The following is a 23,395-nucleotide window of genomic DNA, read 5'->3' on the forward strand; positions in this document are numbered from 1 at the left end:
CTGCACTTGCTAAACCATCAGTGGGCTATAAGCTAGAGCAATTCTTGAGAGAAAAGAGGCCAGAAAAGTTTCTGCTTACAAAGTATCCCAATTCCAGAAGCACACATTTTGATATGCTCCATCTGAGAGCAGACAGAAATGACCAGAGCAAAGACACCTTCAAAAAATCCTTGCTGAGTTCTGGCAGAAGTTAAAGGCCTGCAAGTATATGGACTTTGTGGGATGTCTGCACTTCATGCACAGGTGACAGACTTCCCTTTCCCTTTGGAGGCCAGTATCTCCAGTTACAAAATGTGGACGATCTCAGTCTGGCCACTTGGCTATAATATATTGTGTTGCCTGTCAGGTAGGAAGGGCAGACAGAGCTTACTGGGTTTTTTTCCCAGAAGGGAGGGGATCACCTGTTCCCCCTGTGCAGACCTGGAGGATTCAGTCAGAACATACCTGATATTGTCACAAGGACATTCAGACCTTCTAGCACGTCCATCTGCTGAAATCGCCTCCGGTTGATCAGATTATAGACTTTGCCTTGCCCACTTCGGTCCAAGAGCATCAGGCCATTTTCAGTTCCCACCAGGAGGTTCACACCTGCAAATTTAAGAAAAAGCACCCAAGACTGACTTTTTGGACTTCAATCTTCTGCATCTGGGATCCCTGTAAAAGCTAAGAAGCTGTGCCTTGTACATATAAACTAATGGGTAAGCAGGTTCTAGAGTAGGGAGCAGAGAAGCAGAAGCACTGTAGTCATTAGATCACTACCCCTCCAGTCATTAAGTTAGTTTCTTTTTATGAAGTGGTAGCAGCGCTCATTACATCTCGCCATTTACTACCTAGCAGAGAGGTCTTCTCAAGAGGAGCCGTAGGCGCAACTGTGATTCCTTTATTCCTCTCCTGAACACCCATCCCTTTCTTGGCTCTCTCTATAAGTCCCACCTTGAAACTTCCAGAAGGTTCACTCCACCCCTAGTCATGCAGTGATTTCTAGCCTACCCACCTTCCACACACAACAGTGCCCCATTTCCATATCCCACAGGAAGAAAAGCCCTTCCCCCTCCTCACACCAAAGCTTAAGTAGGTCCCATTCCCTTAAGGTTCTGCTGTTAGGTAAATAATAAACTAAATAAAAGTGTTAATAGCCTGAGGGTCACAGAGATATTGACTGCAAGGGACCTCTCAGGTATCTAAAGCTAGTCCAGCCCACCCTCCATGCAATAATCTATTACAAAAGCTCTGGCAGGTAAATGGTCTTGTCTGGGCAGCTACAATTCTAAAAATTCATCACTATTATCCCCACTGGATCCCTGCCCCTCCCACCACCACACACATACACTAAGAGGCCCATGTGTAACAGCCTTATTCATGAATAGGTAACTCTCTAACTTTTCTTGCTGGTTGAATGTCTATCTTCTAAGTGACATGAATGTCTGCTCTTTCATCCACATATTTTTTATATTAACCATGGCTATCTTGTTGTCTTCTGTCTCTTCTCCAGAGGACAGAGCCTCACTCCCCTCCACATCCCCATGAAATGATTTCCAGGTACCAGGCTCTTCCCTGCGAACATCTCACATGTTTTTGCCCTCATAAAACTAGTGTTGCAAACAAGGCCTAGTATTATAGATGGGAACAGATGGACAGTGTCCTTCTTTGATCTGTACATGATGTTTATGGTAACACAGACCATGACTTTGACAGAATCTTATCACAACTATACACAGTGTGAGTTCAGCTAAAACGTGCGGATGTGTTTCACAGGACCTGCAGGCTGACGTTCTGAGCTAAAAAGGAAGGCTCATCATTGGTCCTCCTTTTCAATTTTTATCTTGCTACTACTAGCCATATGGCTTTCAGCAGTTCACTAAAATATGCTGGGCTGGTTTTTCAGCTACAAAATGTTGGTAATGCTTTTACTCCCCTTCCAGGATCACAGAGAGAGAATGTGGAGCACATGACACAGTGCTGGTCACAGAGTTAGCTGTGTATTAGGCAGTAGCTATTTCGGTTGTTGACTTTAGCCCATCGCTGTTATGTGCCAAAGTTGTTCTGACTCTGATCTTGTAGTCCCAGGTTATAGGTCATCAGTTCTTTCTATAATGTAGGAAAAGTTCTCTTGATCTCTCCTGAGGCCAAGACAGTCCCAAGCCAGGTCTCTAACACCATGAATCGACGACTGCTCTTCTGATGTAAGCTCCACAGGCTTTTAAGGATTGAGGGCCAATTTCTTAATGAGTGGTAAAAAGCACCACTTACCCCACAGAGCCGCACAAAGTATTTCTGAGTTGAATCGTTTCTTGTATTTTCTGATTTCTGGTGTGTCACTATGAGGCCGAATGTTGGTTGGGTTTACATTTACCACTGAAATCTTTCTTGCTTCATTGAGTTTGGCCTGTTCTTGCCTAAGAAGTTCGCTAGTGAATAGAGCTTTGAGAAAAAGAAACAAAGAAGTCAGTGACATTTTAAACAATAACTAGAGGAGATACAGGCTTCAAAACACTATGATATCTCCTTGTTTAGTGTGCATGATAGCAAGAGCAAAGAAACTCTGAAACTATGCACATTTTATATATATTTTTTAGTAGAATACAGTAAAAGTCATTCATTGAAGCAGTATTTTATCCATTAGTAAAACAGGCACACAGACATTACTAAGGTAGTTTAGAGCATTGACATTCATCTCACAAAATTAAATACACCATCTCCATCTCCTATAACAAACTTATGCAGGAAAGATTTGTTTTCCAAAATCCCACATTATCAGTTGACAGATTGGCCTCAGCTGATTCTGTGATTAGTGAGTTGCAGAAGTCTAGAAAGCAAGACTCTTCTTTAAATTAGCCAGTCCTTTGCAGTGGGGAGCACACTCCTGGAATTCAACACAGTTCAACACGCACTTATTACACAGCTACTGCGCACATTGCATTGTACCTAGGAATTGCTTTTGAGAAATGGGTGGTAAGTTTGGAGATCTCTGAGGAACAGCTTTTCCTAGGGCCCCTGGATATCTCTGGGTTCCTACCAGAAGCAAAGTAGAAGAGGTGAAAAAAAAATGGAGAAAGAAATGTGTTTTAGGAATCCTACAAAAACAACAATTAAAAAATAAATCTTCCCTTTAAGACAGGGCTTGAGCAGAAAATGACTTAATTACTGAACAAATGATTAATTTCTTCATGAGGACATATCAGAAAGGCAACCAAGTTGTTGTGCAAACACTGGGGCTGTCTAGCTTACCCGCAGCTGACGATTCTTCATCCTCTTCATCTTCATCAGTGGGAGATGTCTGGTATACTCTGGGGTCCACAAAGGGGGTGAAGGAGGCTTTAGTGCTGCTCCCCATGCCATACTAATCAGTAAGCAAAAAGAGTAAGAATACCAGATAAACTAATATGCAGGAACAGACAATTTAACAATGCTTTGGCTTGAAATGATTACAGATGCTCCCATCTATCTAGCTGTTCACAATCTGTCCCCTTAGTCAAAGTACGTGAGTCAAAATACGTGCCTCTCTCTGCAGCTTCTCCTGGTATAGTTATTCACTAGCCATTGTGCCTATGCAGGGTTTCATTAATCATCAGACTGTAAGAGTTGCAATAAGCAAATTTTGGACTGCACACGGCATGTTTCCATCTGGTAAAATGACTGTAGTGGCAGGGCTTATCCCTTCCGTGAAGTAAAAACAAACTCATATTGACCAGTGGTCTTAAGAAAAGCTTACACAATTGGAAATAAACCAGGTAATCATGTCCACACAGTAGCAGTTCCTCCTGAATACACACAGGCAACTACAGGCTCCCTCTTGTGGGCCTTGAGTGCTTCCACATTGGCCTGGTGATAAGGTTGATACTGGCTCAAGAAGACTTACAATCTTTAATTCAGGGACAGTTGCATCTAGGCATTGAAGATTTTTTCTTCCCATGATAATTTCCTTAAAAGGATACTTATATTTACATGCTTATTTGGGGACTTCATGAAGATGACAGGTTTGCAGGCTATACACCTTGAGGGCTTACTTAAAAAACAAATCTCAAGGGCTTAGACAGCGCCATGAAGACATGGATTGAGAACCAGACTAAGGAAGAGCATACTCAGATATCAGGGCTTCATGTCATGACATCCATACTTGAGTTTTGCCAAAGGAGCTGCAATAAGCATTTCCCCATTTTGTCTGTCACCTCCATTCCTTCTACTAAACTCAAGTCCTTTAAATATCCCAAACAGAACTGCATTCAATATAAGAAGCACCTCTTTTACTTTTTTATTTTTTTATTTTGGTATCATTAACCTACAATTACATGAGGAACATTATGCTCAAGAGACTCCCCCCGTTACCAAGTCCCCCCAACAAACCCCATTACAGTCACTGTCCATCAGCGTAGTAAGATTCTTTTACTTTTTTTGGATAAGTATCTCTGTTTTTAGTTTTTATCTTTATTTTTAGGTTTTTATTTAAAAGCAAAACCAACATTCCAAGACCCCTAATACATGTACAAAGAAAACCACAAAGATCCAATCTGACTTAATTTATGATTTTGCCTCCACTTTATGAAATCAGAACCATTTCATCCTTCCCAAGGTAGGTAGGGCTCCTCCTTCCCAAGAGAGCGCCTTCACATATATTCTCTCCTTTGATCCTTTGATATTTAGAAGAAATCTGTGAAGGAGGTGGGGCAGGTACTCATATGCCCACTTAGAGCTGGAGCAGCAGCAGAAATGGAAGCAGAGTCCAACCCCATGGCTCCTCCCTGGCACCGACAGATGTGCTCAGGCAGAGAAGGCCTGCCCACACTACATGAGGCTGTAATAGGATGCCGTGCTCCCCAATATACTGACTGCTGAGTTCTTTTCTTTGGGATAAACAAAGCTCACCTACTCTGTACCTTTGGGATCCGAAGGGTGCACCATTAAAGCTAGTGTGTGGACAACATCAAAAATAACAGTGCATATGCTTCATTGGCACTTTCAGGGGCTACGCATGATCTGCAGGACTGTTCATGAAACACAACCATGCACCAGGAGCTCACCCGACCGGCCGAGCTCAGCAGTGGGTCTGTGAGCCCTGCCTAGTGGGCTGCGTTCACTCGGGCTTTTTCCAGGACTGTTTGTACATGGGAACAATAATATCCCATTTCTCCCTTTCTCACATGGTTTGGAGTTTAGGAAGATGAACACTTTGGGCACCTATTTGTTGATTTTTATTTTAAGTAAACAGTTTCAACCCCATTTTATTTATGTCAAGCTTAGTTTGACTAAGTTAACATAAATATGAACATTAACTGTTGGCCTTGGAATCTCATAAGCTGAAGTTTCTATCCCTGGCCGGGAGACAGGAGGTCCCAGTTCTGGTCTTAGCTCTGTCACAAACCAGCTGTGTGCTTGGGCAGTCACTTAACCTCTCTGAGCCTCAGTATTCTCTATATAAATAGGCTTTGGCCCAGATGATAGATGAGAACTTTTCATTGTCCTGTTTTTATGATTTCCTCCATTTGAGTACTTGCTATATAGTAGCTATATAGTAGAAATCAACAAATACATTTTAAAGCCTCATCTTGCAGAGAGAGCAGGGTTGCGAGCCCCTGAAGGAGAACAGAGCTGTCATGGCTGTTGCCCAGCACCTACTTCAGTCCCGGAGTCCACCTCCTGGGGATGGGTGGAGACGCGCCCTAGGCCCTCGGTTGGGGTCCCAGCTGGGGAGTGGCTCTGCTGTACCAGGTCCGGGAGATTGATGTGGCCGGCAAAGCCATTGCTGTCACTGTGGCCAGATCGCTTCTTCTCTCCAGATGTCTGAGGGGACACAACACATGGGGGGCATTAGAGAGGGAGGGCAAAGGCCATAGGAGGATGTCACCCCTCACACGACAGGTGCAGTGGTTGCCAAATCGACTCCCTGTGGGGTGAAAGCTAATACTCAAATTTCTGTTTTACCTAAGAAAATAAAAAAGAGGTTAGGCTTTGCTGATATTTAACATATGGACAGACCATGGGGCCTTTTGCTCTTGTGTGATGGGCAGTCAGGAGCCACATAGGATATGGCGGTTCCCTGATGAAAAAGAGGAATGTTGGCAGTGGGGGGCTCAGCATGGCCCGAATTTGCAAGTTCCCTTCTGCAGCGTTTGCGGGGGGCCTGTGTGCGCACACCAGTTAGCTGGATTTATAGATCATGTTACCCACATTATAGGTGACAATGCCAGAGACACACAAAACAGATATATGGCCCAAAATATTGCTGAGAAGAGGCAGTGGGAAGAGATAATACTACTAATCCATGTGCAGTGTGATCCGAGAAATGCAGAGATGATACCTACCCAACTCGTGGGGCTCTCTGTCAGGGGTGAGGTCAAAACAATGATTAACTACTCAGATCTGACAGGAGTTACAAAGACAAAACAGACGGAAATGATCTATAAGTCACATGAAAGTATGGAATTACATCCACTATCACTAACGCTGAATGTTTCATAAGCAACTATGGTGCCTTGTGATAGTACCCAGTAAAGAAACAAAGTCATCAGCAAAGCATTTGAAATAATGTTTACAGCATCCCTTTAATGTCCTTTAAAGGCATTTTTTATATATGTATGTATATATAATTAATATGTTAGTGCAGGACAAATGCATGATTACAAATAAATACACTGTATTGTGTGACATGCTCTAAAATTTTTACTGATAGGGTTGCATGACCTAATGAGCTTGGGAACCACTGCTCTGGAAAGCAAAGCTTCCTCCTGAAACTCCCAGGGAAGAAATAACAGGTTGAAAGATAACTCTGCTCCCAAAAGCCAGTGCCTACGTTACAGACCTGGCTAGCACTGTGCTTTCTGATTTTACATTTAGGAGACTAGCTCACTGAGGTTTCTTAGCGCAGACCTAATTTAAGTAATGATTCCCTTCTTTGCCCTTTTCTTTCATTCATTCATTTACCCAACATTTCTGAGTGCCTACGATGTGTGCACCATTTTGCTGAGCATGGGAGAATCAGTCAGGAACACACAGACACACTCCCTGAATTCTTTGGGGCTGGCTGCCATGGGCAAGGGTTCCTACCTTTCTTTGACTACCTCACCAGCCTGGTTTCTCTCATCCACAGCCTGGTTTGAGATTACAGCTCTGTACCTGCTTCTGGCTGGAAGTGAGAGGGGGTACTTTTTTTGGGGGAGATGGAACAGACTCCCAAGTTCCTGAAGGGGTGTATCTAATTAATGTTACCACGGAGCCTGAGAAATCACTGGAAAGCCATAGTTCCTTCTATGTTTCCTGGCAACATGTCCTGGAGAGGGGCGTTTGCTGGGTCCATTTTGTCACAGTGCTCATCTGCAGCGTGTCCTAGTGCCTGTTCTCAGAGTTGAACACTTTGCCTTCTAAATGACATTTTGGAGTTCAGTCCTAATGTATCTTATTGTCTCCTATTTTATGTGTCCTGGGCAGGTTCTCCTTCCTTCTAACTTCTGTTCAAATGCTGAAAAGCTTTTTAACATTTTGTGCCCAACTTCCCAGTTGCATAAATCACACAGCGTCTCTCTTAAGAGTTTTGCCCCCTTCCCTGGATCAGCAGCATTCTGCCTCAGGCCAACAACTGATGCAGGCACCCTGATTCTAAAGCCCCAAAGAGGCTATTGAGAGGAAATAGCTCAGACAGTGAGAGGCTTGAAGGAATCCAGTAATGACCCCTGAGTCTTCCCACTTATGAGTCACTGACTTTGTGTTCATTCAACCAGCACCTTCTTAGAATTAAATACCTCTATGTGTCACCCTGCTGGTAACACAAAGGTCATGGACAACAGCCCTGCCCTCTCAGTCCTCATTAACAGAGTTCCAACAATCTCTTTCATCTTCATGCCCTCACCATTCCCAGGGGGATGGACCCTAAGATGTTCTGAGTACTAACATATGCCTGGGACCATGCCAAACACTTTATGTACTGTAGTCCTCACAATAATGCCATTGGTTAGCTTCGATTATCCACATTTTACAGATGGAAAAACTGCCATGCAAACAATTCAATTAACTTGCCCCAAGTGACACAGGCTGCAGGTGGTGAAATCAGAGTTTGAACCGAGGCTGTCTGGTGGCAGAGTCCAGCTGTTCTGGGTGGGTGCTGTACTAGGTGGCTCTGCTCTTGGTTGATTGGAACTGGGTGGACATCTGAGCCAAGCAGGATGTGAATCCCATTGGAGTTTAACTTGAGAGTTAAAGTTGGGCTTGAGAGATACTGGTCAGTCTCTGCTGGGCAGCTGACCTGGGATATGGTGACTCTATTGCAATTGGGCGACAGGGGGAGGTGAGGGGTCATGCATGCATAGGGAGAGCAAACTGGTCTGTGGAGAGAGAGAACAAAGGAGAAATGTGGAGGAAAGAGAAATGAGGGCAAGGAGAGAGAGAGCGAGGCAGCAAGAGAGCCAAAGATAGGCCTATGAGAAGCTGCCTGAGCTCTTGGTTACTTTTTAGTTTCTGGTTCTAGCCCAGCAAAGGGTCCCAACTCACTCTCTGCCTTTGGATTCCTTCTATGAAATACCTCTGAGTCTTTATTCCTTTGTCTCTGATACCTACCCCACCTTTTTCTTCCTCAGCTGTTCTAAGTGGGTTCTTGACCCTATTACATGTAACCAAAACAGCCTTCATTATGACACGCTGGTGCTCTGGAGCAGAGGCAGATCCTGGAGAGACACCAGCCGGCTGATAAGGAAGTGTCTACAGACGGAGGCCGTGGAGTCCTGGGAGAGGCTCCAAGGAGAAAGGGCAGGCTGAGCCAGGCCCATAGGTTCTGCTGGAGGAAGAATGGCCAGTGGGGGATGTGGGGAATGGAGAACAGCTCTTCTGGCAGGTGGACCCCATGGACAAAGTGGCAGATGACAGCTGGAGTGGTGTGTTCTTGAAGTAAGTAAAGAAAGGTCCTGTTGGACTGTAGGTCAGAGAAAGGCAGAACCAAAGGGGCAGGGCATGCACTATAGGGGCAAATGCGTGCATCTGGCAAAACTGGGTGTGAGCCAGCATGTTCCTACAGAGCCATCCAGTCCACTCCCATGGGAGTGTTGAGTGAACTCTCCTTGATGTTCATCTTGCATCCTATATTAGGTTCTATTATGAGTTTTTATTCCATTTTCTTTTTATTTTGTCAGGGCCATACTTTAATTTGCATTTAGCTCTTTAATACATAAACTTTTAGTGAATTTCAACTCAAGGTTTGTTATTTTAAAAGCCCACATTTGAGAAAGGTAGAATTTAGAAGTTGAGAAATAAAAGGATTTTGGGGCCCTCAATAGATCAAACTCATAAGATGCTTGTGAATGCACTTTCAAAGTAATTCTGTGGTCACAGAACACTCGAGAGTTTTAAACAACATGGCGCCATTAGGATGTGGCTGGCAACTGAAAGGAAAAATGTGGCTCCGTATAGGTATTGACTATGTCATAATGACTCAAGCAAATTTTAAGCCAAGAAATTAGAGTCCTTTTACTTGGGAGACAGAGAGTAACTCACTCCAGAACATTTCCCCTCTGTTTTCCCAAGTGGCAAGCTACAGTGATAGAAGCCTTCTACACTCCCATTGAAGGTGCCTATTCACTACACTGGAGATTTACGTCCCGGCACTACAGAAAGTCAGAGTCAGCAACCAAGTCCATTTCTGGGTTCAGGCTTACTCGAAAGCACTTTTTAAAGCCCAGTTGAAAGATCTGGCGAGGCCATATAATGAAATCCTAGCAAGTTGCTTTGTGAACTATTCTTCCAGTTATAGCCTGACTGCCAATGATCACTCCAAAGACCTTATTCATCTCAAAACTTCAGGTCCTTCCTTTCTTACAAGAGTGGGATGCCCTCTGCTTTTCGGAAGCAAAACCTGCTAATTAGGGTTACCCAATCTGTCCTGGCCGAAGAAGGAGAATGACAAGTGAAATGTGTATATTTCAAACAGAAGAAAGGAGAGTGATCTCAATTCCATGGAGAGAGCGAAATGAAGTAAACCAGTTAACATATTTTGAATGCTTATGTGTATTAACTCTGTCCTCACAATCATCTTTTAAGTCTATTATTTATGAAATTTTTTAGATGATAAAATGGGTGTAGGGAGATATCAAGTAATTTGTCCAAATGTCGCTGGCTATTACAAGACCTGCTGTCAAGCTTGCCTGGTGGTGATGAAGCGAAGAAGAAAAGAAGACGGATTGCATTTGTCAAGGCCTGGGCTCAGACCCAGTGGGGAAGGACTGCATGCTGGAGGGACATGTGGATGGGAGCATGTGCCCTGTTCCCACCTCCCCAAATGAAATGATGTTCTAAAGGTCAAATAACACCAAAATTGCCCAAAGTGCTAGGATGCATTTTACAGTAGATCCACATATTTCTTTGTTTTTTCACGAAAATAGATCATGGCCTTTTAAAATGTTCATTTAACTTGATAAGATGATATCACCATTTCTTGGGACTACTAAGCATTTTCTACAGAAAATTCACAAGGATAAAACCTCTGCGGGTGGATAAGGCATAACAAGGCCACTGATGCTACTGAGAGAGACCATTCATTTCTCTTTTCCTGTTTTAGGAAACATCTGGGTTTGCCAGTTTTACATCCTCTGGCTCAAATTCTTTATTTCAATTTGTATAGTTTCTACTTAAGAATTTGGACCAATGTAATTAAGTCACACTGCAAAAGCTTATAAGGATATGGGAAAGAAAGTGATGGGCAATTAAAATCACTCAACCATTTAGAAGCACAGGTTCCCCCTCCCACCCCCTCCTTCCCTATGCTTAAAATACATGCCACAAGCACTCTGTGACAGCTCATAGAAAACCCACTTAAGAAATGCACTTCCTCTACACAGTTTTTACACCAACTCACCTCTCTTATCATCAAGGTTCCTTCTCTTGAAATACTGCTGCTGAAAGTGTCCACGTGAGTGGGCTCCAGCCCGCGTGTGCCGACCATTCCTACACTGTACTGCTCTGTGCTCCCCGGGGCTCCTGTGGGTCTGAGACAGGAAGGAACAATATTCACAGCAATGGACATTTAGACAATATGTGTTACCTGTCCAGGCTCATTTCTGACATTGTGGCAAAACATATACAAAATTTACCATTTTAGCCATTTTTAAGTGTACAGTTCAGTGGCCTTTAGCACATCCCATATTCATTGTTAATTTTGCACTGACGCTGGACTGGTAATCCACTTCTGCAGTGTTCCCTCTCACCCGAGTCTCCTCTCCACCCAGCAGCCAGAATGAGCAAGCTCCCTGCTCTCCAAGGAAAAATGCTGAAGCTGATGTCAGTCAGCCAGGCTCTGCAGGCTCACCAAGCTCTCCCTAGCCCTGGAAAGCTCTCTACCCCCTGGGTCTTGGCTGGTTCCCTCTCAGGCATGGTTTTACCTGAAACGATATTTTCCCTGAGAAACTTTCTATTACCACCCTATGTCTTACCCCAGCCCCACTTCTTTCTTGTCACCTTTTCCCATTAGTTCTCATCACAATTTGTAACTCTCTATCTTTCTGAGTCTCTTTTAACTTTCCCCTCCTCGCTACTAGAACACACGCGTGTAGGGCAGTCCTTGTTCCTTTGCTCATCACTGTATGCCCAGATAGAGCATGGCACAGAGCACACAAAAAAGAATCATTTGATAAATGGGTTTTACACTAGTTATAGAGAAGAAATATCAATTAAGGGCATTCTGGTTTACTACATCCATCAACCAGGCTGTTTAACTCAAACAGAGATTAGCACTGTCTTAAATCTCTGTAATGACCCTACAGTGTTGTATATTTACTTCCAGTCTGTTTCTTGCTTTTGTGTTTAAGATATAATGGGAAGGTATCAGGACCCCGATGTACGCCCTGAGAGCAGAGACCGCTGTTTCCTATGTGTCCTGTGGCCTGGACCACAGCACCAGGGACACTGAGAACCGGGCGGGGGATGCGGCTCACCCACAGGACTCTAATTCCTGCGCTGTACTTCTTGTCATCCTACTTCAGCAGCTGCCTCTGTTAGAGTGCGTGTTTTTGTTTTTGTTTTTAAGAAAGGAAATGTATCAAGCCTTGTTTCTCTCATTAGGTGTATTAACTATATCTTTTACCATTTTGTTCTATTATTTTAACTGTTTCTCATATATTTAAGACACATCTCTGGTCTCTTGGAGCCTATCAAAGTTCAAAGACCTGATGAAATAAATAACCAATTCAAGAAACATGCCAGATTTATGACATTTCTGGGACAGAGAAGATACTATGTCAAAGGTTTTTTTAAATCTAAAGTGAAGAGATAAGAAGATGAGAGGGTGAGTCCAGACCAAAACAAAACAAAACAAAACAAAACATATAGCAAGATACTTTGAAATTACTAAATTGGAGCAGTGGATTGAATGAGTATCTAAAGATTAGTTAGAACTTATGTGTTTGGGAAGAAATTGCAAAGAAACATTTTTAGTATTTCATTCCCAGAAAGGAGTTATTAATGAATGGTCCAGAGACATGGAAAAAGGAATTGCTGCAGTGAATTCAATGCATATTGCTAGACCAGCAAATCAGAATAGTTTTCAAAACAATGATTTCTTCACTCATTTATTTGACATTTTATTTTATGTTGTCTGCATTTTTTTTAAAGTGGCCTTAAAGTCTTGTTTGGCACCAAGGTGGTCTGAAACAAATAGATCAGTAAATGAAGCCTTTATCAAGAGCCAAAGGCCACTAGGAAGGGAGTCACCTTTCCTCTTTGCTCAGGCATTCTTTCCCACTGTCAGGGGCCAGACTGACAGTGGCCCCCACCAAATTGACACTGTACAATGACATTCACTGGTGGCCATTAGAGAGTCCCTGGGAGTGCAAAGATCAAAGATAACTTGACCCACTTATTTTTTTACTCTGCTGATGTTCTGATTTTATCAAAACATTTTAATCAGAAATATGTCAGTATGGATGACTTTTCATAAAAAAATATTTTCTAGAGCTAATTCCATTAGCATAATTCCTTCATTAATTTCCACATACCCCGTTACTCTTCTCCAAGTTTTCAGTTTTCATTACTATTATATTAAAATTATGATCACTTGTTCTAATCCCCTTCTACATAAATTTTACAGCAAAGATTTGATAAACCAATAAATTTTTTTGCCTGTGTCATGTCTCAAAGGCATCTATGGTCACTACAACTACCAAGTCCAATTTGTCGGGATCAGTATTAAAGGTGTAAATTTTAGTAAGAAGATCTGATTCATCTGTCAGTTTTTAGTCAATAGCAACACTTTTACAGTGTGTAGTGTTTGCTACAGTTGTTTTTACCTCTAGCTGAATATTACTGAGATGATTTTTTTTCATGGCTCGATTTTATACTTTCAATTTTATGAGCCAGAACTGCTTCAACCAGGATACATTTTCATGATGAACAGTTTGGCCTGTTTTGAGTTTATTTTTAAAAATATTTCTACTAGTAATTTTCCTCATAGACTGAATAAAAGATAATTATCTGCATTTCTTCCTTAGTCAATTTTCTTCTAAAATGGCAAACAATTCCTCTTAGATAGTTTCAGGTTGTTCTGTTGTGTAGGGTGGGTCTATTGTATTATGAATTGTCTGTACCTATTTGCTCATTTTGTGTACCGTGTAGTAATTGCTCACACTATTAATTTTACTGTTACCATGTAGCCTGACATAAGGTAATGTCTTTTTTGACTACAGAAAATTCCCACAAATTTCTCCCTATTCCAAATCACCTCTCTATACATTTCTTTTTAAGAAAGCAAGGTGTAGCCCACAGTTCATGTTTCAGGGACTGCAGGACATTTTTAAGTCATGGAAGAGGCCTTCTGGCTGCATCCGTCATCGTGATTACTGCCCTCTGTATTTCTTACTGCCCTAGCTTTTATGAGACAGCCTCACTCTGTCAGTGGAGAGGGCCTTTAAGAAATAACCAGCAGCAGTGAGCATACCTAAGCCCAAGTCTTGGTTCTAACGTCATTCTTTAATCAAAGGAATCAAGGCTTTTTGGAGAAATGGCTGATTCCCGGACTGGAACAGGAAATACAAAAGATAAGCCTGGAGCATCAGCCAGTAAGAAGTGCTTCATGGGGGTGTGTCAGTCACAGATGCACAGGGGCTCACTGAAAGCGCCTCTAGTGGTGAAGGTGGAATAATGTAAGCAAAATAAAGACTGGGTAATAATCTGAAGTACAAAACAAGTATCCCTGAGTCCATACTGCTATAAATAAATGATTAAATAAATTAATAAATGGAGAAGAGACAAATCACCTCTGCAGAATAATTCCAATAAATTATGTAGATAATCCGCCCTAAAGGAACATAACTCTCTACTCCATAAGTGTGGGCTATGCACAGGGGCTTCATTCTAAAGAGCACAGTATGGGAAGGAGGGGGAAAAAAATCACTTGTGGAGAAACCTGACAAGCATCCCAGCCAGATGATCAAGGTCACCACCAACTGTCAAGTCATGTTGCTAGCACGTACCCTCGGTATGAAGTGATAAAAATGGCATGTTACTTCTGTGACCTTCTTCCCTCAAATCCATGACCCTAGTCTAATCATGAGAATAACATTAGATAAATTCCAGGAGACGGGAATGCTACAATATTTTTAATCTGTACTACTCAAAACTGCCAAGTTCATCAAAGACAAGGCAAGTCTGAGAAACTGTCACAGCTAAGAGGAGTCTAAGGAGACACGGCAACTAAACTACTAAACGAAAGGTGGAATCCTGGATAGGCTCCTGGAACAGAAAAATGGCATTAGGTAAAAACTAAGGAAATCTAATGGGCTAATGACTAAAAACTAATGGACTGCAGGTAAGATGTATGGGTACTGGGCTCATTCTTTGTAACATACGGGTCATATTATCATACAACACTAACAGGGGAAACCATGCAGTGAGTAAGGGGCTAACAGGGCAACTGCACTATCTGCTCAATTTTTCTGTAAATCTAAACTATTTTAAAAAATAAAGTTTATTAATAATAAAAGAATGAAAAAAAACAATGATTAAGAAAACACCAAGACTAAAACAATTAAAACATTTTATAGTTAAAGTAATCCTTTGTTCTAAAAACTGCTTTTCCACTATAGAGTCTTGGTAGGAAACATCAGTTGTCCAAATTCCTGTAAAGACTGTAGGAAACAAAACAAAAATACTTCCACTGATTAGAAGGAAAACCATAAGAAATTTACCGCAATTAGGCCACAGGTTTAGAACTATAATTTCCTCTAATTGGATTTGTCAAAGTGTTCCTGCAGGTATTGATTTAATTCAGTTCAATACACATTTATCGAACACCTGCTAAGAAAGTCCCTTGGTTTGGCACTGGGAGGTGGTTTTATAGCTGAAGGAGACACAGTTCCTGAAGTTAAAGAGGTTAGCATCCAGAAGAACATCAAAATGTAACACAAATGCTCAAATACCAGGCAGGATGTAAATGAGAACGTGCAACAGAGTGAGAGGTCATTCCAAGTAGAGGAACAACACTGGAAAAGTGCAAGGCATTTGCAAGGACTGATGAGGAGGTCAGCTTGGCTGGAGCATATGTGGGGGGTCAGGGGTCCCAGGGATGCGAGGGGTTGTAGGGCCCTAGGGATCCAGCGTGACCAGAGCCTGGGCAGTGGGCAGAGGACAGAAAGGACCCAGGGAGGGAGGGCTGCTGCAGCCGGGGTGTGCAGTGGGTCAGAAGAGAAAGGAGAGAACACAATCTTGTGTTTTATTGTGGCTTTTCATTGTCCAGACTTCATTTTGTGGGACTGTACCAAATGGAGGGACAATGCTAGCTGTCAAAAACCCTCATGATCAGGACTGTGCCTTGCATGTACTGCTGTGAAGCAGGTGCTGGTAGGGGGAAGATGCTCAAACAGAAAGAAGGCTCTTCCACTTGTTTGATCTGATGTAGATCAGCTGATAAGCCTTGCCTTCCTTCCCTCCTATTCTATAAAGCTTTCATTTTTTCCTGGTTATAAATACAGTACATGATTATCATAAAATTGGACATATATACAAAGTAAAAATGTCTCATAGTTGAACAATCCAGAGGTAACCACTTTTTATAATTTCGGTTTGTTTCCCTCCACTCATTACTTTTCTATGCATGAAGCATTGGGAAGTACTGCAGGTGGTTATTAGGGAACATAATCTTAGTGATGTACACACATGCTGGTTATACCTTATGCTGTAAATATGAAACTAGCAGTGTAGGTAGAAAAGTTGTTGTTTTGATTTTACAGCTGCTTGTGTGAATAGCTGGGCTCCATTTCTGAGAAGCCCTTTTGTGTACACTTCTTGGTAGTGCAAAAATGTATAGTGCTAAAAATATATAGCTAGAAATGTAAAGGTTTATCTTAACAATAGAAAATAAAAGTGATGAGAATGTATACAAGCAGCACTTTAACTCCAAAATACCCTATACCTAGATAAACAATTGTTCTATAAAGAATTTTTAAATAGTGTGCTTTCATACAGCTATCATGCTATATAACAGAACAGATTATATATATTTTATATTCACAAAAATGCATATAATTACCAAATTGGAATAAACACATATTTATATTCCAGTTTTTCTCTGAGTATGTCTCATTTATAATTAACTCGACTGGATGATCATTTCAATTTGTTTAAAATTTATCCAGTTTTCAAGAGCCATGTCAACTTTTGCCTCCACTAATAAGCATTCAAGGAAAGCCTATTTATTGTTTCTCACCTGAATTACAGTAATAGATCCTCTGAACTGCTTTACCAGTTTCTAGTCTGTTTTCATTCCAAATCAACTTGCTGAAATGATTTCTCTCAAACATAGCACTGAACATATCACTCCTCAGCCCAGGAGACCTTCAGTGGTTCCCCAATGGCCACATGACAAAGTGCACACTTCCTGGTCTGATTTCACTAGTCCAGAACCCCCACCCCCACCAAGCCCCAACCTAATTACACCCTACATCCCCACCAAACTCACCTTTCTGTGCCTTTACTTCAACTCCCCCAATATGGGATTCTAATGTACCCCCTGGTACTTTCTATCTTGACAGCTATTTGTGTCTTTCTTCTGGATTGGGCCATAAACCTTTGAAGCCAGGACTTGCAATTTCAGTTAGCACAATTAAATGTAAATCAAAGTCACTGAAGACCAACTCGATTCCAGACCCCGTGCAAGGTATTAAGAGTAGAGAGATGAATGAGACACAATCCTCACCCTCAGGGATCTCACAGCCCAGAAGGGGAGACAAAATGCAATAAATATCCATATTAAAGCCCATGAAACCACAGGAATACCCTTGAGATATAGCAGCAACACATAAGAGAGGCTGGGCTCTACCTGTGTTGATTTCTAAAGAGATGGGAGAGTGCCAGACAGCAGTGAGAGAGTGCAGCACTGTCTATTCAGGCAATGCTAGAAAGGTGGGTGTTTCTGTAGTGGGGAAAGGGATGGATTTGCCTTTAGAGGCAGGAGGGTGAACACTGTCAACAGCCTTGCAAAATGTAACAGGAGGCATAAAAACCAAATGCAATTTAATATCTCTTCCAAGACTATCTTTGATAATTCTTCTAAATATTTCTCTTATTCCGAAATTTTTCATGTAAAAGTTTATCTTTCTCCCAACTAGAATATAAATTTTTGGAAAGCAGAATTCATGTATGTGCTTTTTGAATGTCTCACAGCCCTCAGTATGGCATCTAACACATAGTGGAAGTTTTACCAATCTTTTAAATTCATAATCCATCTTCATCCTGTTACTTGTATGCTCAATGCTTAAAGGGAATTCAAAATATCTGTTAGAAGAATTAACCAGTGCTGAGTCAAGATAAAAACTGAAAGGATCAGCATAGTCTGCAGAATTGTTCTGGATTAGTGATTTTGCCTCTAGAACAATTTTATTTGCAGTTAAAAAAGCAATTTAATGCAATTTGTTTTAAAACATCATATTTTAGCATATTTATGGTTGACAATAACTGGGTAATCAACAGTAAAATAACAGTATAGATTGTCAGCTATAAATGGATTTGCCTCACACAATTGCTTGTATGTAATGATCATTTTTCAATGGATGACATTCCGTGCAGACTGGCCAGTCCTGTCCCTCTATTCTCTGCTGGACAGGACAGTAACCTGGGCCTGGGGTGGCATCTTCTCCATAGGGAGTGAGTGTGGTGTGATGGCTAATACAGTAGCTAAGCCGAAGAAATGGAGGCAAGTGAGGAGTGAAGTTGGAAAAGTTAGTATCACACTCCATCTAAGTTACAGAAGTGTTTCCTTGGGGGAGTGAACAAGAGGTGTATGTGAGTGTGACCCACGGACATGCTTCTTGGATCAGGGGAGCAACAGGGAAGGGAGAGGTTCTCTCACAGGATCCAGTCTAAGGAGAACAAGAAAACAGAGAGCTTCCCCATGCCTTAAAAAAAGAAAAGAGAGGAAGTAAAGGCTATAAATGCCAAGGGGAATACAAGTGGGTGCAAATACCCAAAGAGGTCAGCAAGGAGACTAACAGAATGCACGGGATGAAGTCACAGGCCACAGAAAAAAGGATCAGATAAAAGAGACAATGAAGATGAACTAGAAAATCGTAGCAGGTCTGTATTTAAGTCAAATACTCAAGAGTCTCTCTGCAGGATTCTATGACTCTGGATTCTTTTGCTGGGATGCTAACCCATGCTGCCATTTCTCCTTATTTAGTGGTGGTGCTGGTGATGACGAAATACATGTCTATACCCTAATGTAACTGTTCATAATTTCACTATCTTGGTTCTAGGGGTTCAGGCACGTGCCAATAGTTTGGCTGTCAGTATCGTTTTTCCCTGGAGATGGCAAGAACCAAGACGACGTCACCAAAGGGACAGTCAACCCAAACAACAGTACTAGACAAAGCATATGCAGTCCAAGAAATGCTGTGTATTTGAAGCGACTGTGAGGATGGACAGAGGTAGTTACAGGAATATGCGCCAATAAACACTTGCATCCCAAAAGTCAGTTGACCCTGCCAGAGACCCATAAACAATCTTGTATTTAATTCATATTTCTTGTCCATGCATTTTGGAGGCCCGGCCCCTCCTGGCCTACATTTAAAAAGCAGTGTCCTTACATCAGTCTGGGTATGTCGCTGACAGCCACCGTCCCGTCGTGAGTCTCACTCTCTCCATCTTCCTCCTCTTCGTCGCTGCTTTCTGATTCCTCACTGGAGGAGGAGTAGTCAGTCACCTTCTTCAGCGGGCGGTTGGTCTCTTCAATCCGGAGTTCTCTTAATTCTTTGGCTAATGCCGTCAGGTCCTACAGAAGAAAAACGTGCTCAGCGAACACGAGTTGTAGATATGCCCAAAGCTACATCTCTGAGCAAGTCGGTGCTCCCAATTAAGCAACAAGGAAGAAAAGCTCTACCTAGAGCTGTTACAAACATAGTTACTACACGAAACTAAGAAAACGATGTTTGTACTGTATAGAAACTAGAAAAGATGAAGTAAATTTAAACTTTGTTCAAAAACAATTGCTAGACTGAGACTGTTCAGTTCTGAATATGCATGTGTTATATATGTGTATGCACGCTGTGTGCATACACTCATATACAAACATCGGGTTCTTGTTTTCTTTTGGGAAGGTGAAGTTAGTCACCCTCAAAGTTGATGGGATTAGAAATTGTTTCCTGTGTTTTGGGACTCCTGCCCAAGCCCCGGTCATGGCCTTCCCCTCTGAAGATTGCTACTGTACCAAAATCTAGCATCAGTCACAGAACAGAGCAATTCCCAAGGTTCCAGCTACTACATGACTTACTTGGTGTGTTATCATTCCCTGGAGAGCAGAGGCACCACATCAAGGAATGGCCCACCCCAAAGCCTAGTGCCACTGAAATTTATAGCCACAGAGCTGAATTAATCAAGAGGAACAACCACAGAAAAGAAAGAAAGAAGAAAAAAAAGTTCTCTTCCAGGATGATAGGTGTTTCAATCTCTTTTGTTTTAAATTGCAGTCACCCAGCAGAAACCCTCTCAAAGAACACTGAAATGAATGTGCAAACACCAACAGGAAGAGATAATTTTTCAGTTTCCCATGAGTATGGTGAAACCTTTAGCCTTATGGATGTGATGACGTGGTGTGTAATCATCAGGCACATTGCAGGCAGTGCGCTGAATATCTGACTACCTTTGACTTTACATGCTTTCAGAGCAGTGCAGACGGAAGCAGTTCTGCAAAAGCATGGCCGCTCCAACTGGCGTGGGTTAAACTGCCCATGACATACAGCATGCAAATGAGGAAAAAGCGATTTGACATCAGTCTTACCATTTCTCCCTACATTAGTGACCCATGTGGGAATCAGAGCATTCAGTGAGAGACAGGGCATTAGGGAGAAAGAAACTCATTGAAAGATACTAAATCCCATAGTTTTCTTATGGCCATATTCTCTCTTTATTTCAGTCCAGAAATGTATTTTTTCCAATTCACCTGATGGAAGAGTAGAGCAATCTAGATGATCTAAATAGCACTTGATAATGTATCTTAATTGCGGAGAAGAAAAACTGTGATAAATGTGTGTAATTAAATTATAAATATAATTTTCTTTAGAGAAGACAGCGAATCATCATGACTCAACTGTTACCTATATGTCAGGCATTGCTATATTGGTTAAGACTAGGAGAGGAAATGCTGCAGGTGTTTTACTTGGTCTAAAAATGTTTGGGAAGCAAGTGAAGGAGTCATTTCTTTTTAATTTCATAAAAATCAAAGGAAAGCAATAATGACTTCTAAATTTGTTCTGAAATCACTTGGCGTGAAGTCCTTGAAAAGGGCAAGTTTTTGAAAATTCAAATTGTTAATTTTCCACCCAAACATGCTTGCTGGGCTTTTACACACGTGCATGCACATGGCCTCAATCTCAGAGGATGCATTTATTTGCCCCCTCCATGAGAATGACAATAGACTGTATTAAGAAGACTCAAAGGTGTTTCAATATAATGTATACCATTAAAGAAGAGGAAAACTACCACAGAGATAGGATTATATGCATTTCTTTTCTGATTTCTTTGGCAAAGGGCCAAAATAGGAAAAGCTGGTATCTAGATTTCAGGTTTTTATGTATTTCCTCTCAACATTGCCAATGTTTATCAAATTGAGAAGAAAGCAAAGGGTATGCTAAACTTGAGCATAATGGGGCTAGATATTTGTTCAACTTATGAACGAAAAGGACATTATAATCCTCCACACCAATAAAACAATAAAATAGGCAAATTTATTTTGTATTTTGTTTTCTTTATGTTAGAACCATGTTAAGTCTCATCAAAGAATATAAATGTCATTTAAAATACTACTTATTTAAAAATGTACTTTATTATAATTTAAAGAGAGAATATGGTTTAAAAGAGTTTATTTCTAATGTTAATAATTCTAAGTAAAAGATTATTAGCTATGATCTATTTACCCAAATTAATAGTACATTTCCCCAAGGGTTCATTTTTCTCATCTCTGACATTTCAACCCAAGACAAGAGATTTTTTTAAAAAATCGAAACTATTTAGAAATATTTAGCTGGCCCAAAGCCTACTGATTTAAAGAAGCTCTCCCTTGTTACCAGAATTTTTGTAAATACTGTATTTAGCAACACTTTAAAGTTCTGACCCATTTAACAATTTCACTTTTAGTTAGAAATTTTTTGTTTCTGTGTTATTAAAAAGCTAACTTCCCTGAAACATTAGAAATAACTGAAAATTCCCTTTAAGTGTCATTGGTAACAACTTGAAGGGTGAGGCATTATGAAAATCCCAAGGTAACAATAATGAGCCACTCAAAGCCCCAAAGAAAATTAATCTCCCATTGCCCATAGTCTACATGTTTATCTGAAGTTTTCTTCCTTATCCAACTGCTCTGGAAAAATTTACAGTAGCAAAGTTATGAGAAATAGACATGTTCAAAAACTGACACCAGTGGGTTCAGATCTATTTCCATACATTTTATTTTCCAACAAAACCAATTTTCTCCATATAATGAGTTTTTTGTGGAAATTTATTGCTTGGCTGTCTCAAGACTGGAGCTAAAAAGTATTAAAACAAGGAGGAAAATGCACTACTTAGCATGAAAATATTTGGGAGTGTATAAACAAAAAATAAATATAGTAAAGTGGTAAGATTTTTTGACTACAGAGTAAATGTGAAGATAGGAGACTCTTACCCAAAGGCTTCTTTAATGTGACACTTCTTAGAATCAACTCGATACAATTTTCATTCAAAAAACCTTATTTAATCTGACAATTATGCATACCTTACCTAAAAAGGTGCTCTTTTAGGTCTCTTCTTGGAAACAATATAGTTCATTCAAATTTGGTTCAATTTTTTTAATGATTAAAATTATAGTTAAGAAACTTTAAGCTGGTCTTTTCTTTACAAATTAAAATAATTGATTTCCTTCTTAGAAAATCTTAAGAAGTAACACTGGGGAAGTCACTTCATTTTAGTATCCTCCTCTGAAAACACAAGGGTTTGGGCCACTAGTTATTATTCTTGTTCTGCCCAATCCATGGATGTACTCTAGAGTTTTTGAGATTCCTATAGACTAATGAAAATACAGTGGGAAAACCAGTGTTTGCTTATGCATCTAATCTTCATGTCATATATTTAACTGTGCTAAAAAAGAGAATATTTCTTTTTGAAGCTTATATTAAATAATCATAGACTATGCTGCACAATAATGGACACTCCCCAGATTGATTTTTATGAAAAAACAAAAAACAAGAACAAAAAAAACCCCAAACCATTAAATTAGCAACAAGCAAGCAACACATTTTCAAAGAGTTTTAACTTTTCATTTTAATCCCACGTTATCTAAATGGCAAAGCAGTCACTGGAGAGGGAAGTTGTATCAAAACCCATGAAAGAAGATGTGAAAAAGGTTGCAAGGTGCCGGCAGAACTGCTGCCCACCTCCAACTTGTGACGATCAAAACCATCTCCAAACTGCTGAATGTCTCCTAAGGGGAAGGGAGGGGAAGAATCATCCTTGGTTGAGAACCACTGGGTCAGATTAGAACCAATAATCCTGTATTTTTACCAGTTTGCATCAGTGATAGTCAAGGGGTAGGGTTATCAGAGTCCAACCACACATGGCACCAGGCAGGGATTTTGGTGTAGGGTTTGTACTCCCTCAATCACTTGCACCTCTGTGCCCCCTCTTATTTCTCTGTCCAGTGTGCAGGAGTAAAACAAAATAAATAAATTAATTTTTAAAAGCCTAAAATATCCTGAGCTAACCAGAGGAAATCCAATGAAAACCCTTTCCCTTGCGACAGCCACCTCCAAAGCCACTTCTGGACTTGTGAGATTTCCCTTGAGTTGTGCACACACACAGTAATGTTACTGGCCGCCACAGCACCAGAACATTGTTCCTTTTCTTCAACTGTTGGGGAGAAAACTGGTCAAAGCTGTGATATTGCTGCCCTCCTGACTCCTAGGAGGGG

At 41.0% G+C, this 23,395-nt stretch overlaps 1 protein-coding gene across 4 annotated transcripts in view; it reads right to left on the reverse strand.

Moving 5' to 3' along the window:
- TNIK (TRAF2 and NCK interacting kinase) overlaps positions 1-23,395 on the reverse strand; it is a 370,493-nt gene that overhangs the window by 18,698 nt on the left and 328,400 nt on the right. For all 4 annotated transcript variants that reach the window (XM_036930924.2, XM_036930923.2, XM_036930922.2 and 1 more), the window contains 6 exons: positions 19,044-19,228; positions 10,832-10,961; positions 5,614-5,778; positions 3,229-3,340; positions 2,251-2,421; positions 445-588 (listed from right to left, as the gene is read on the reverse strand). In XM_036930924.2, coding sequence (XP_036786819.1) covers positions 445-588; positions 2,251-2,421; positions 3,229-3,340; positions 5,614-5,778; positions 10,832-10,961; positions 19,044-19,228 — 907 coding nt within the window. The remainder of the gene's footprint in view (positions 1-444; positions 589-2,250; positions 2,422-3,228; positions 3,341-5,613; positions 5,779-10,831; positions 10,962-19,043; positions 19,229-23,395) is intronic.

Source organism: Manis pentadactyla, chromosome 1, assembly GCF_030020395.1.
Source record: "Manis pentadactyla isolate mManPen7 chromosome 1, mManPen7.hap1, whole genome shotgun sequence".
NCBI lineage: Eukaryota > Metazoa > Chordata > Mammalia > Pholidota > Manidae > Manis > Manis pentadactyla.